At 36.0% G+C, this 14,389-nt stretch overlaps 1 protein-coding gene across 2 annotated transcripts in view; it reads right to left on the reverse strand.

Annotated features, from left to right (window-relative positions):
- LOC110611097 (callose synthase 3) overlaps window positions 1–14,389 on the reverse strand; it is a 65,378-nt gene that overhangs the window by 23,599 nt on the left and 27,390 nt on the right. For both annotated transcript variants that reach the window (XM_043954802.1, XM_021751222.2), the window contains exons 14-21: window positions 3,544–3,666; window positions 3,341–3,458; window positions 2,546–2,880; window positions 2,332–2,384; window positions 2,193–2,253; window positions 1,853–1,934; window positions 1,726–1,775; window positions 1,530–1,616 (exon numbers count right to left, since the gene is read on the reverse strand). In XM_043954802.1, coding sequence (XP_043810737.1) covers window positions 1,530–1,616; window positions 1,726–1,775; window positions 1,853–1,934; window positions 2,193–2,253; window positions 2,332–2,384; window positions 2,546–2,880; window positions 3,341–3,458; window positions 3,544–3,666 — 909 coding nt within the window. The remainder of the gene's footprint in view (window positions 1–1,529; window positions 1,617–1,725; window positions 1,776–1,852; window positions 1,935–2,192; window positions 2,254–2,331; window positions 2,385–2,545; window positions 2,881–3,340; window positions 3,459–3,543; window positions 3,667–14,389) is intronic.

The raw sequence follows: 14,389 nt of genomic DNA on the forward strand, positions 1-14,389 counted from the left end.
TTTTTTAAATAATAATTAAAAAAATAATTTAAATATATAAATAATTTCTATATACCTATTAATATAAGATTAGTGTTTGGCTGTTATTTATATGGGTTAATTCTCACTTTTTCTAATCAATATGATTATTAATTTTTTTTATAGCTGGACTTCACAATTCAATAATAAATATTATATTATTAATTTATTAACATTAGTTGGTCTAAACTATATGTACTATAGTGAATTAGTTAAACTTTTATTCAATTGAAATAATTAGATGATTTTAATAATTATTAATAGATTACAATTTTGTTATAAGATGCAAGTACAATATTTTATATTATTATAAAATAGAATTTGAAATCAAAATACTAATTTTTCTATTTATTAATTATACTCATATAATAAATATAAGAGAAAATTATACCCGCAGTAAGGGAGTTAGAGATTTGTTCGGTTCTAATTGAAATTATATAATAAGAATCTAACAAAAATCGAAGCTAGGAAAAAAGTAACAAATCTAATAAAATTCTACAAACAAAAATTTCAACCTAACAAAATTCTTAATCTACATAATTCCATAATTACTATAAATATTGTATCCCCAGCTCAAGTCACTGGATGTTTGAGATCTTTCTATTTTCTTTTATATCTCCAAGCATAATTAATTGCCACGACTTTAGTTACAAAAAATTATTTTCTTCGTAACAAGAAAGGAATTTTATTAAGAAAAAAAAAATGGAGATCATATAACAAGGACAATAAGACGTATCCTAGCAAATTAACCCAGGCACATTCAAAACAGCAACACCCTCCTTTTCATGCTTAAGAACACTTTATAAGGGCTGTTTGGTATTGTTTTTGGAATAATTATTGAGAAAAAAAAACACTTTTTTAGATGTAGGAATTAGGGAGTTTTTAGAAAAAGCTCTAAGCACATAAAAGAGAGTTTGGAAGAATTCTAAGAGCCATCACACCAACTATGACAAAGTTCAGCACTAAAAGGAAATTAAAATGTTATCCAGCTAATCTGGCGTCGAAGTTGGAAATTTTGGGGGACATCATGCTCAGCATCAAATGCCTGACTTTGAACTGGAACTTGAACCCTTGTGTCTGCATGCCCTAAAATTTTCCATTGCATTGAGCAATAGACCTTATGTTCAGTACCAAGATTCTTAAAATTATCCCGCACAAGCATTCAGATTAAATTCCAAGAGCCATCATAACATATTTGACAGTTCAAAAATTTGGGATCATCATGCTTTCTACATGAAATGACTGCTTTTGAACTAGAACCTAACACTGTGTCTGCATGCACTAAGATTTTGCAGCGCATGAGCAATAGCCCTTATGTTCAGCACTAAGATGCTTAGATTCTTCAGCACAAGCATCCAGTGCTCAATTTTCTTTTCAGTTATGAAACACCATGAAAGCACTTAGAGATTTGTAAGTTAAAATGTATTAAGAAAAAATAAGTTCACAAAAATGCTGAAATGAATGTGGTTGTAAGGAACACTATATGCATGCTAGAGAAATTTATTCCTAACCTCTCCAAGACGTCTGAATGCACCATAAATACCTCCAAATAATGTGGAAAATATGGCATACCAAATCTGGGCATCCATAAAATATACCTAAAAAGGAGTTGATATGTTAGAATCTACACTGTATTTAGTTCAAATAATAAGATAACAAACAAACCAAATAAAGGAATAATTTAAACATGAAAAAATTAACACGCACAAGAATAATTGGAGCCCAGAGAGCAATCACAACTCCGATATTGTTCCTTGCTGCAAAGAAAACAAGAAAATCAAATACTAATTTTGATAAATAGCATAAAACATGCTATTATTATCTTCATAATTACCACGAGGAAAAAACTCATGCCACTGGAAAGTAGTAACACGAACATTCATAACAGCTTTTGTTGGACCAACTAAAGGCTTTATCTGCAACCCATAAATTATCATTAGAACAAGGAAAAAGAATTTCTTTCTAAAAGAATTTCTTTCTAAAACAAAATGGTAAATTTCAGTTGACTTAATCCAGCCTATTGCTACTTATTACTTTGACAGAGAGTATTGCAACCTGAAAAGATAAGGTCCTAACCTAACCAACACAAAAGTACGTGCAACACAGAAGTATAAAGTCTCCCTTGTTTTCGGGATAAAAAGATAAAAGAAATCAGGGTATTTGTCATGACACACCTCTATGTAGTAACTAAATGCCAACTTCGTCACTATAAGAAGGACCCAAAACACTGTATACCTGAAAGTTCAAACTAAGACATTAGATATGAAACTGTAAATATAAATGTCATTTGTCATTCTGGCAACGAATCCATACTTGAAGAGTGAAAGTGCGCTCTCATGCATTCCTCGTCCAACATAGAGTCGCGGCTGCAGATATCATATTTAGGCATGCTTTAGATGATATGATATGTACAAAATTTATGTCAGATTTTAATTATTTGAGTTTAAATATATTACAAAATTCCTATATACAATTATTTAGTTAGATACAAAAGGATAACAAATGAATAAAAGCCCATTCGGAATACCTGTGACCACCACAACATGAGCATCACAATCTTGTAGTTTGACCTCTCAAGGAATCGACGAATGAAGGGAAAAAGAAACAGGGTTGCTGCTAACATATTTGGTGACAAGTAGACCACTACCGCCAAAATAAACAAGGAAGGCGAGCTAGAATTATTACCAAACCAGCTTTTAATGGTTTGAGCAAACCCCGGAGGGTTCTCCCAAGTATAAGCATAAGTAACAGGTAGAACTACCACCCATGCAGCAGCTGAAACAACCTTCAGAATATATCTCAACTTGACATGGAATGACATGATCTGTCGTGCTTTCCAATTGAGGATTACATCAAGGACAGCTTCATTGTTTAACAGAGAAATTGTCACATATCAACCTCCCACTAAACAGCAAGCTTTTGCAAGATTCTTATATGATAATCATGATTATGAATAATAAAAAAACTAGGTAACCATGACAGGAATAATGAAAAGACTCTATAGGAACACAGTACATTGCACCATCCTCAGAAATCCCAAAACATAATAATAAAGGGAACCACAATAGTTCAAATCACATGGACAGGGAAAAAGGGCAAAGTCAATAAGATAAATAAAATGATGAAAAATTATGATGTATCATATTTAAGCCTCTATAATATCTCCATTACCAACAGTTGACCAATTACAGGCTTTTTTGCTCTCATTTTTGCTATCATTTTGGATAAACAAACCCTAGTTGCTGATCAAAGAATATATAGTAGATAAACATAGACAATTTTGCAATATTACAAACAGTGAACAGCATAACTACACTCATACCTTGCCCAAGCTTTAATATTGCAGCTGTTATGAAGACACTCAATACTTTCTTGAATACATCACCAGTAAAGACAGAACTTAGTTGCCCCGAACCATTCCAAGCAACAATAATCATAGCCTTAAAATAATGAGCAAACATCAGCACCTCACTGAAATAATCAAAGATTTATGGAGAAGTATGCAACAAAGGGAAGAAAACATACCTGTAAGCACAGGATAAAAAAACTCCACATCCGATCGAAGCTTCTAAAGATATGCCAGAATGTACGTACCTCAACAAAATTAACTTTCCCCACCCATCGATCTCTAAAGGCTGGTTTGTTCTCCTGGATAGTCAATACCATGGCCCATAGCAACAAACAATATATCATTGCTCTTTGCATGAGGAGATATTTTCATATTATAATGCATCAATTCATCAGCAGACTAACACATCAAACACTTAGAAATAAGTGAAAAGACTAACTAAATAAAATATTATGAAGAATTTTGGAAAAATTTAGAGTATTCTTGTATTTCACTCTTCATCTTTACAATTAGTCTACATGACTATTTATACACAAAGAATTATATCTAAACAGGAAGCAAATAATCAAATAATAATTATAGAGATAATTAAGGACCCTAATCAAATCAAATCATATCCCTAAAATCAGTTAGGATCAACAAATAAGTCCACACTCCCCCTCAAGTTGGTGCAAAAATGTCGCACATTCCCACCTTGCAAATCAGATTATGGTAGATGTTATTGTTGAGCCCTTTAGTAAACACATTCACAAGTTGCCCAGTAGAAATCACATTAACTAGGCTCAAGACACCGTCTGTTAATTTTTCTTTAATGAAGCGCCGATCAATTTCAATGTGCTTCGTCCGGTCATGTTGGACTGAATTTTGTGCTATAATTATAGCAGCTTTATTGTCACAATACAAAGTTATCTTGTCTCTCTCGAGCAACCTCAACTCCTCCAATAACTTCTGTAACCATAAGAGTTCACACACATCTTGGGTCATTACTCTGTATTCTGCTTCAACACTTGACCGAGCAACAACACTTTATTTTTTGCTCCTCTAGGTGACAAAGTTTCCTCCCACAACTGTGCAGTCTCTCCTGTTATCGAGAGATCCTGCCCAATCTGCATCTGTAAAAGCTTAAACTCGGAAGTGACCATATTTGGAGTAAAGAAGCTATTTTCCTGGCGCAGACTTTAGATGCCTTAAGATGCAAAGTACAGCCTGCATATGAGTCTCGCGAGGGTCATGCATGAATTGGTTGACTAAGCTAACAGTATAGGCTATATCCGGTTGAGTGTGAGAGATAAATCAATCTTCCTACCAATATCTGGTATCTTCCAACATCCACGAACTCACTAGTTCCTGCTTCCAGCTTGTGATTACTTTCAATGGGAGATTCGGCCGATTTACACCTCATCATACTAGTTTCTTCCAAAAGATTCAGAATGTCCTTTCTTTGAGAGATGAAAATTCCTTTTTCTGATCTAGCCACCTTCATAACTAACAAAATATTGTAGTTTTCCTAGATCTTTGATTTCAAATTCCTGAGCCAACAACCTCTTTAGTTGAGCCATTTCCTCTTTGTCATCGCCTGTCATCACTATATGATCAACAAACACAATAAGAAGGGTGATCTTACTCTTGTGATGTTTGATAATCAGAGTGTGATCAGCATTGCTTTTGTTGAATCCCACAGCGATTGTGGAAAAGGGCAATGTGCCCCTTATATGGGCCATAAGCACTCCTCCCCCTTGAGCTAGCTTTTGAGTGAGTTAAGCTTGACCCAAATTTAATATGGTATCACAGCCTCCCCATCCGATGTTGGGTCTCACATAAATATGTCTTCTCATCAGCGAACCCAGGAGAAATTTCCATGAACACTTCTTCCTCTAAATCTCCATGGAGGAAAGCATTCTTCACATCAAACTGTTGCAAGTCCCAGTCCAAGTTGGCTGCACAGGATAACAGAACTCTGATTAAGTTCATTTTTGCAACTGGGGCAAATGTCTCTTAATAATCCACTCCATAGGTTTGGGTGAATCCTTTAGCAACCAATCTGGCTTTATACTGTTCAATTGTGCCATCAGCTTTGTGTTTCACTGTGAACACCCATTTACAGCCAACGAGTTTCTTCCCAGGTGAGAGAGTGTCAAGCTCCCAAGTTTCATTTTTAGCCAATGCTTTCATCTCTTCAATCATTGCTTCCTTCCATTTAAGATCTCCAAGAGCTAGATAAGGCAAAGGCTCTATACTCTATAGGAAGGAGACATGGATTCATAAGAAACAAAGTTAGAAATAGGGTGTTTAGTATAAGATCTGACCGCTTTTCTTTGTGCAATAGGTTTATCTAAGTCATTGGAGCATTCAAGAGTTGTGGATAACTCACGAGAAGAAGATTCTTGAGTGGGTAACTCACCAGAAGAAGATTTTAGACTCTAAATAGACTGCATAATGGCTTCTTCTGCCTTGTCTCTCCTCGAATACCTTCTCAAATCTGGCTTGTCCAAACGATCAATTCTCTCTCCCTGATTGGACATCTCCTCTGTCTACTAGAACTCAAACTCTCTAGTTGAACCATATCATCCGGAATCACAGAATTCGAGATACCTCTTCTTGCTCATTATTCTCCCCCTGAAGAGGTGAGTGGGTAGTACTAAAGTAGGGTTCAGTTTCTCGAAATGTAACATCCATACTGACTAAGTATTTCTTAGAGGGAGGGTGATAACACTTGTATCCCTTCTGTGTCGGAGAATACCCAACAAACACACATTTAAGGGCCTTGGGATCCAATTTCCCTGTCATCCTAGTATGGACAAAGTAAACTCACCCAAATACTTTTGGTGGAACAACGTATGAATTCTTCCCTTGTAGAACCGCCAAAGGGCTCATAAAGTTAAGGGTCTTGAGAGGCATTCTATTGATAAGATAAGCAGATACAAGAATTGCACCTCCCTAATATGCTTTGGGTAGATTCATGGTGAACATAAGAGATCGAGCTACCTCCAATAGATGCCTATTTTTCCTCTCAGCAACGCCATTTTGAGCATTAGTATAAGGACAACTAGTCTGCTGTACTATCCCATTATTCTCCAAATAAGCAGAAAAGCTACTATCCATGTATTATCTTCCATTGTCAGTTCTCAAAATTTTCACCTTAGCATCAAATTGAGTATAAACCATCTTATGAAAGGATTGAAAATAAGAAAATACATCACTTTTAGCTTTAATTAAATAGACCCGAGTCATTCGAGTGCAACAATCAATAAAGGTGACAAACCATCTGAAACTTTGATGAAAAGAAGAAAAAGAGAGTAGAAGATTTGAGAGAAAATATTTAATTATTCCCATCAAGCTAATTGGGGTATATATATTACTTACAAGAGTACATACTAGGTAAGAAAATAAATTAATTCCCTAATTATAGCATAATCATATCCCAATCATATCACACAATCATATCCCTAATTATCACTACAAATCAAGGCTATTTACAGAAATAATCTCAATATACAGAAATAATCTCAACACTCCCCCTCAAGCTGGAGCTGGAGCGTACATATCATATGCTCCAAGCTTGTTACAAATATACTCTATTTGTGATCCTCGAAGTGATTTTGTGAACACATCAGCTAGCTGATCATTTGAGTTGACAAAGCTAGTAGAAATGCATCCGGACTCAATTTTTTGCCTAATAAAATGGCAATCCACCTCTATATGCTTCGTCCTCTCATGAAAAACTGGATTTGATGCAATATGGAGGGCAGCTTGATTATCTCATATCAACTTCATTTGACCAGTATCGCTATATTTCAATTCCTTAAAGAGTTGCTTCAACCAAATGAATTCACATGTTGCTAAAGCCAAAGCTCAATATTCTGCTTCTGCACTTGATCTTGCTAGCACGCTCTGTTTTTTACTTTTCCAGGATATAAGATTCCCTCCAATCATAATACAATATCCTGAAGTAGATCGTCTATCTGAAGAAGAACCTACCAAGTCTGCATCAGAATAGCCAACAATTTGTGAGTGACCCTTGTCCTCATAGAGTAGTCCTTGTCCTGAAGCTCCTTTGACATATCTAAGAATGCGAATGACTGCATCCCAGTGACTACTGTATGGATTTTGAAGAAATTGACTAACTACACTTACAGCAAAAGAAATATATGGTCGTGTGATAGTGAGATAATTGAGCTTGCCAACCAATCTTCTATATCTAGCAGGATCTTTAAGTGGTTCCCCCTGTTCAGGAACCAATTTGACATTTGGATCCATGGGAGTATCCACATGTCTACAGTCTAACATGCTTGTTTCTTCCAATATGTCCAAAGCATATTTTCGTTGAGAAATTGCAATACCTGTTTTAGACTGTGCCACTTCAATCCCTGAGAAATACTTCAGTTTTCCAAGGTCTTTAGTTTGGAAATGACTGAATAAATGTTGCTTAAACTGAGAGATTCCATCATGGTCATTTCCTGTAATGACAATATCATCAACATAGACCATCAAGTAGATGCATCTATTGCCATTATGTCGAAAAAACACGAAATGATCAAAATCACTTCGAGACATTCCAAACGGTTGAACTACATTGCTGAATCGTCTGAACCATGCTCTTGGAGACTGTTTTAGACCATACAATGAGCGTCGAAGAAGGCATACTAAGCCTGACTCCCCTTGAGCAACAAACCCCGGAGATTGCTCCATATAGACTTCTTCAGCGAGTTCTCCATGAAGAAAGGCATTTTTAATGTCCAGTTGATGAAGGACCCAGTGATTAATTGCAGCCTGTGAGATAAGGAGGCGAACAGAAGCTATTTTGGCTACGGGAGAGAAAGTATCACCGTAATCAAACCCATAAATCTGTGTGTAACCTTTAACTACAAGGCGAGCTTTAAGGCGATCAATTTTGCCGTCAAGTCCCACCTTAACTATGTAAACCCATCGACAACCAACAATAGACTTACCAGGTGGTAAAAAGACCAGTTCCTAAGTTCCATTATTATGAAGTGCAGTCATCTCCTCAACCATTGCATTACACCAACCAGGATGATCCAATGCTTCTCTAACTGTCTTGGGTATAGAAACAGCAGACATGGTGGAAATAAAAGTATAATAGGAAAGAGACAAATGATGATAACTCACAAAATTATAACTGGGATGAGGATTGCGAGAAGAGCAAATACCTTTTCGGAGAGCAAGAGGAGGAGTAGTTGTTGCTACTGAAGGTATGACCGAAGTAGGTGATGATGGAACTGGAGGTAAGACACTAGAAGTACCTACATCAGGGAGAGAAGTATCATTGTTAGTAGCAAATGGGTGGGGCTGACGAGTGTAGACCTGAAGGGGTGGGTGGACTGACATGAGGTGTAGGTACAGGCAAAGCGCTAGGAACAAAGGTTTTGTGCGTTGGACTAGAAGAAAAGTAAAGGGAAGTTTTAAAAAAGGTAACATCTGCAGAGACAAAATATCTGTTAGTAGTGGGATCATAGCATTTGTAACCTTTTTAAAGCCGAGAATAGCCAAGAAAGATGCATTTAACTGATTTGGGCTGGAGTTTGTCTTTACCAGGGGTATGATCATGAACAAAACATATAAATCCAAAAACTCGCAGTGACAACTAGTTGGAGGTCTGGTTAGGAAAGAGAACCGAATGAGGACTCTGATACTGCAAAACAGAGGAAGGCATACGGTTTATCAAGTAGCAAGCAGTAAGGACCGTCTCGCCCCATAAACGTAGCAAAACATTATGATGTATGAGTAAGGTGTGGGCAGTTTCAATGAAATGCCAATTTTTACGCTCGGCAACACCATTTTGTTGAGGTGTATGGGCACAAGAAGTCTGGTGAGTAATACCCTGAGTAGACAAGAAATGAGAAAAAGATGAGGAAAGATATTCTCGTGCATTATCACTATGCAAAACCTTAATGCGGACACCAAATTGATTATGTATCTCAGCACAAAATTCTTGAAAAATGGAGAATAACTAAGAGCGATTCTTCATTAAAAACAACTAAGTGCAACGAGAATAATCATCAATAAAAATAACAAAATACTGAAATCCCAAAGTTGTACTGACACAACTTGGACCCCAAATATCTAAATGAACAATATCAAACATTGAAGTGGCCTTGTTATTGACTCGTTTGGGAAATAAAGCCCGAGTTTGTTTCTCAAGTTGACATGACTCACATGATAAAGAAGACAGAAGAAAGACTCGAGACGATTTTCTGCAATTTGAGAATATTAGGATGTCCCAAACGGTTATGAATAAGCTCAGCGGACGTGGTAGAAACAAAAGCAACTGAAGAGGTGGAAAGGTGGTACAATCCTTGTGACTCAGATCCTGTTCCAATCATTCTCCCAGTACTTCGGTCCTGCACAACAACAGAATCAGCAGTAAAAGTTACTGAACAATTAAGATTTTTGGTCAATTTGCTAATAGAGATTAAATTATATGAACATTCAGGAGTGAACAAGACAGTAGTTAAGGAAATAGAAGGAAGAAGTTGTACATCTCCTATTCTTTTAACTTGAGTTTGTGAACTATTAGCTAAGGTGACTTTAGATGGTGTAGAAGGTGAAACAAGAGTAGAGAAAAGATTGTGATTACCAGAGATGTGATCAGAAGCACCAGAGTCTAGGATCCATGGACCAACAGGTGAAGGCTTAGTTAGACAAGCAAAGGAATTACTAGAGTGAGCAATGCTGGTAGATGGAGGGTGTTGCTCAGCTGCTTGGAACTGCAAGTATTCTTTATAGTCCTCTCCAATTAAAGTAATTGAATCTAAGTCCTGAGATTTATTGGTAGGTTGTGGAAGCAGACCTTCTTCATTAGATTGGGCAAGATAGGCTGTCAGCTTGCCAGTATTATCAAAATTGATTGGACCGTGGTGGTAGGTCATGTAGTGCCCAACATGCATCCTGTGTGTGGTACAGCCAAAACTGAGGATTCCATATCTGTAGCATCACCCTTACTAAGGGAAATACGTAAGAGCCTAGCTGACACATTTTCTAAAGTTGGAATAACTGAACCAGTCAAAATTTGACCTTTCATAGAGCAAAGGTCATATCACAATCCAATTAATGCCAAAACCATAAAAAATTTATCATGTTGTCCTTGCGCATCAACATCATTAGTAAGGGGCATAAGAGAATTAATTTCATCTTTCAGAGTTTCTACTTGACCCAAGTAACTAGCCATATTCTGATGATTTTATTATAAGTGAACCATATCAGACACAACCTTATAGATGCGTTGTATATCATTAGTATACAATATTTTGGCTTTAGTCCAAACCTTACAAAAAGTTTTGCAAAATTGAAACAAAGCAAGCAATTTTGGATCTAACGAATGCCATAAAAGACTACATAGTTGAGCATCAACCTAGCATCAATCTTTTACTCATATCAGTGGCATTTTTTGTTAAATGATCATTATACCCCTGTCCTACAAACCATAATTCTACGGATGTAGCCCAAGACACATAATTATTACTACCTTGCAACTTAACCGTAGCAATTGAAAAGACAAGTTTAAGAGACTCAGAACCTGTATCGAGGGTGTTTTGCTTCTTAGACATGTCGAGAGAGATTATGAAACAACAAGGAACCAAGTAGGGACCCGAATCTGCAAAAAGGAGCCGAATCTGCCAAAAAGAACGCCTGTGAACAGTAAATCTGAAAACCGGACCTACTGGGCTGGGGTCGCCAGTGTGAAACGGTCGCCGAAAAGTGTGCACGTGCCGGTGCGTGGCCAGAAGCAAGCTGTGCAGGGTGGCGCGTGGAGGCGCGTCCGGATGCGGTGCTTCGCCGGAAAATAAATCGGAGGCCGGCGTCGAGAATGGGCTGGGTGGTGAGACTAACTGATTTTCAAAAAGTCAGCAAAGTAAGGTGGCAAATCTGCCACTCAAAGGTGAACCAAATTTCTTGGCTCTGATACCATGAAACTTTGATGAAAAGAAGAAAAAGAGTAAAAGATTTGAGAGAAAATACTTTATTATTCTCATCAAGCCAATTGGGGTATATATACTACTTACAAGAGTACATACTAGGTAAGAAAATAAATTAATTCCCTAATTATAGCCTTAATCATATCCCAATCATATCACACAATCATATCCCTAATTATCACTACAAATCTAGCCTATTTACAGAAATAATCTCAATATACAGAAATAATCTCAACACCATCGATTACCAGACAAGGAGACAGTTTGAGTAGGCCCCCAAACATCAAAATGAATAGTCACAAAAGGAATTTGACTTTTATAATGACTCAAAGGATAGAATGTTCTAGTGTGTTTAGCATACTCACAAGCATCACAAAACAGAGAATCAAATTGAGTTCTAGCAAATAAATTAGGATAAAGTTTTTCTAAGACAAAAAAATATGGATGCCCTAACCAACTGTGCTACTGTATTATTTCCTTATTAACATCCTTATTTTCTCCAAAACAGGCTTGAGATATCGAAGAACCTGGATCACCCTCCAACATATATAAGCCATCATACAGCCTACCATTGTCAATCCTCTTTCCTGTGCCAAGATCCTGAATAACACAATGTTCAGGAAAGAATTCAATTTTACATTTAAGGGCATTGGTGATAGCACTGACAGATAAAATGTTGACAGGAAAGTGGGAAACATGAAGGACAAATGATAATTTAATGTTGGATGTGCAAATAGCACAACCTGTTCCGAATATGGGAGTAAAAGAGCATCAGCAATTCTGACACTATTTTTGGTTAGAGAAGGAAAATAATTGAGAAAGCTTTTAGAAGAGCCTATCATGTGTTTATTCGCACCAGACATGGAACATTATTAAGAGAGGAAACTTTACCTGACTTTACAAAGTTAGATGTGGCACCAGAGGATGAGTAATCAGAGTTAGGAATCGAGATCCTTTTACCTTCTGCCATGGTAAAGATTTATGAACCGCGAAATTATAGGAGGTACCCAAGGTTGTACACACGAGAGCCCAATCGATTCACCAAAATACTGGGTAGAAGCACGAGAAGGCCGGAAAAATGGTCGGAATCATCGCCGGAGTGATCGAAGCGGCGAAGCAGCGTCAGGCGATTGGTCACGCGCCGGGAAGCGATGAGACGCGCGAGGCACGTGAGTCTCACGCGCAGGCTTTTCCGACGTCGGAGCTAGGCGATCAGCCGGCGACAGTCCGGCAATTCTCCTGGTGTCGGCAGTGAGAGGAGGAAAGGCTCCTAAATGGGTTAGTACCAAAAAGGGTAGATCTAGGGTTTTGAAACCCTAAAGAGGAAAAATTGAATTTGAACCCTAAAATCAAGAAAAGGCTATGATACCATGAAGAATTTTGGAAAAATTTAGGGTTTTTTTGTATTTCACTCTTAATCTTTATAATTGGTTTACATGACTACTTATACACAAAGAATTATATTTAAACAGGAAGCAAATAATCAAATAATCAAATAAGTCAACATATTAATTTACATGACTCATTAGCTATTACCCAAAGGATATGAAAACAGATCCTTAATAGGCTCTGGATAGCACATAAAACGAGTAAAAGCATTATCTACGTTAGCCTCCGTTTGTTTGCAAAAAATAACTTGTATTTGAAAAATGTTTTCCATGAATAATATTTTTCAATAAGATAACTTATTTTCCATTCTTAAATTCTAATTTAAAATATAAAATATATTTAACAAATTTATATATAAAAGTTCTAATAAGATAATCAAAGTGTGAAAAATGACTTTCTCTTTTAAAAAGATAAAATTATAGTTAGCTTCACATAGATTAAGAAAAATGTAGTTAATATAGTTGAAGCAATAAACTTTATATTGTTTTCCTAAAATGCCCCCCACTTATAATTTCCATTATGGAATCACGCTTGAAACTAATAAATTTTACTTGTTCAAGGTATATTAAATACAGGTATATTAGGAAGATAATAAATAAATTATCATCTAAAAAAGGAAAGTAACCTATGATTTAGGAAAAACGAAAAAGGAAAGCAAGCCTATTTTGTGGGTGTGAAGGGGTATATCAAATCATATTTATAAAGCAATAATTAGGTTTTACCAAACATTACCATCATGTATCATCAAAATACCAATATTTATAATTGCTATCCCTAACATAACATCCTAAAGTATGGAGCATAAAATATTGAAATTATGAAGCAAGATAATGTTTTGACTAGTTAGTAGTTATTCAACTTAACATTTTTAAATGTATTTTTGTCCTCGTGGACCTAGTCATTGCTCATTGGATGCAGGGTATCAAATAACGGCCGTTACGTAACGTAACGGCCGTTATGTAACGGTATCAGGGGGGGCCGTTACCCGTTAGGCCGTTACCCAACGGCCCCCCCTGAATTGCGGCCGTAACGGCCGTTATGTAACGGTAACGGCCGTTACCGACAGTGAAGTAACGGTAACGGCCGTTACTTTATCCAACAAAAATTTCAGCCTGCAGAGAATATGTTCAGATTGTGGAATCCAGCTATGCATGACCACTTTTGCCCTCTTTCTCCAGCAAACACAGCAGACAACTTCATTTTTCAACTAAAATTTCCAACTTTCTCTTCCTTTTCTCTCAAATATCTCAATCTCAAGCTTCCCTAAACATTTCTCATTTACAATTACAAGCTTCAATCTACCATTAACTACTTCATTTCAAGGCAATTTCTTCTAAAAGGTGAGTTAATATTTCTGTGTATTTTTAATTAAAGTTGCTGTATTTTTTTTTTTTAATTTTTGTAGATTAAATTTGTAGTTTTGAGTTAAAAATATACTTTTAGGCTATTAATTTGTTAGATCTATAAATTGTATGGTTTTTGTTAGTTTAATTTAGACTCTTTTTCAGAAATTATTATGAATTTAATTTATTTTTAGTTGCTGTAATTTTTTTTTTTTTAATTTTTGTTGATTAAATTAGTATTTTTGAGTTAAAAATATACTTTTAGGCTATTAATTTGTTAGATCTATAAATTGTATGGTTTTTGTTAGTTTAATTTAGACTATTTTTCAGAAATTATTATGAATTTAATTTATTTT

The sequence above is a fragment of the Manihot esculenta genome, chromosome 3, assembly GCF_001659605.2.
Source record: "Manihot esculenta cultivar AM560-2 chromosome 3, M.esculenta_v8, whole genome shotgun sequence".
Lineage (NCBI taxonomy): Eukaryota > Viridiplantae > Streptophyta > Magnoliopsida > Malpighiales > Euphorbiaceae > Manihot > Manihot esculenta.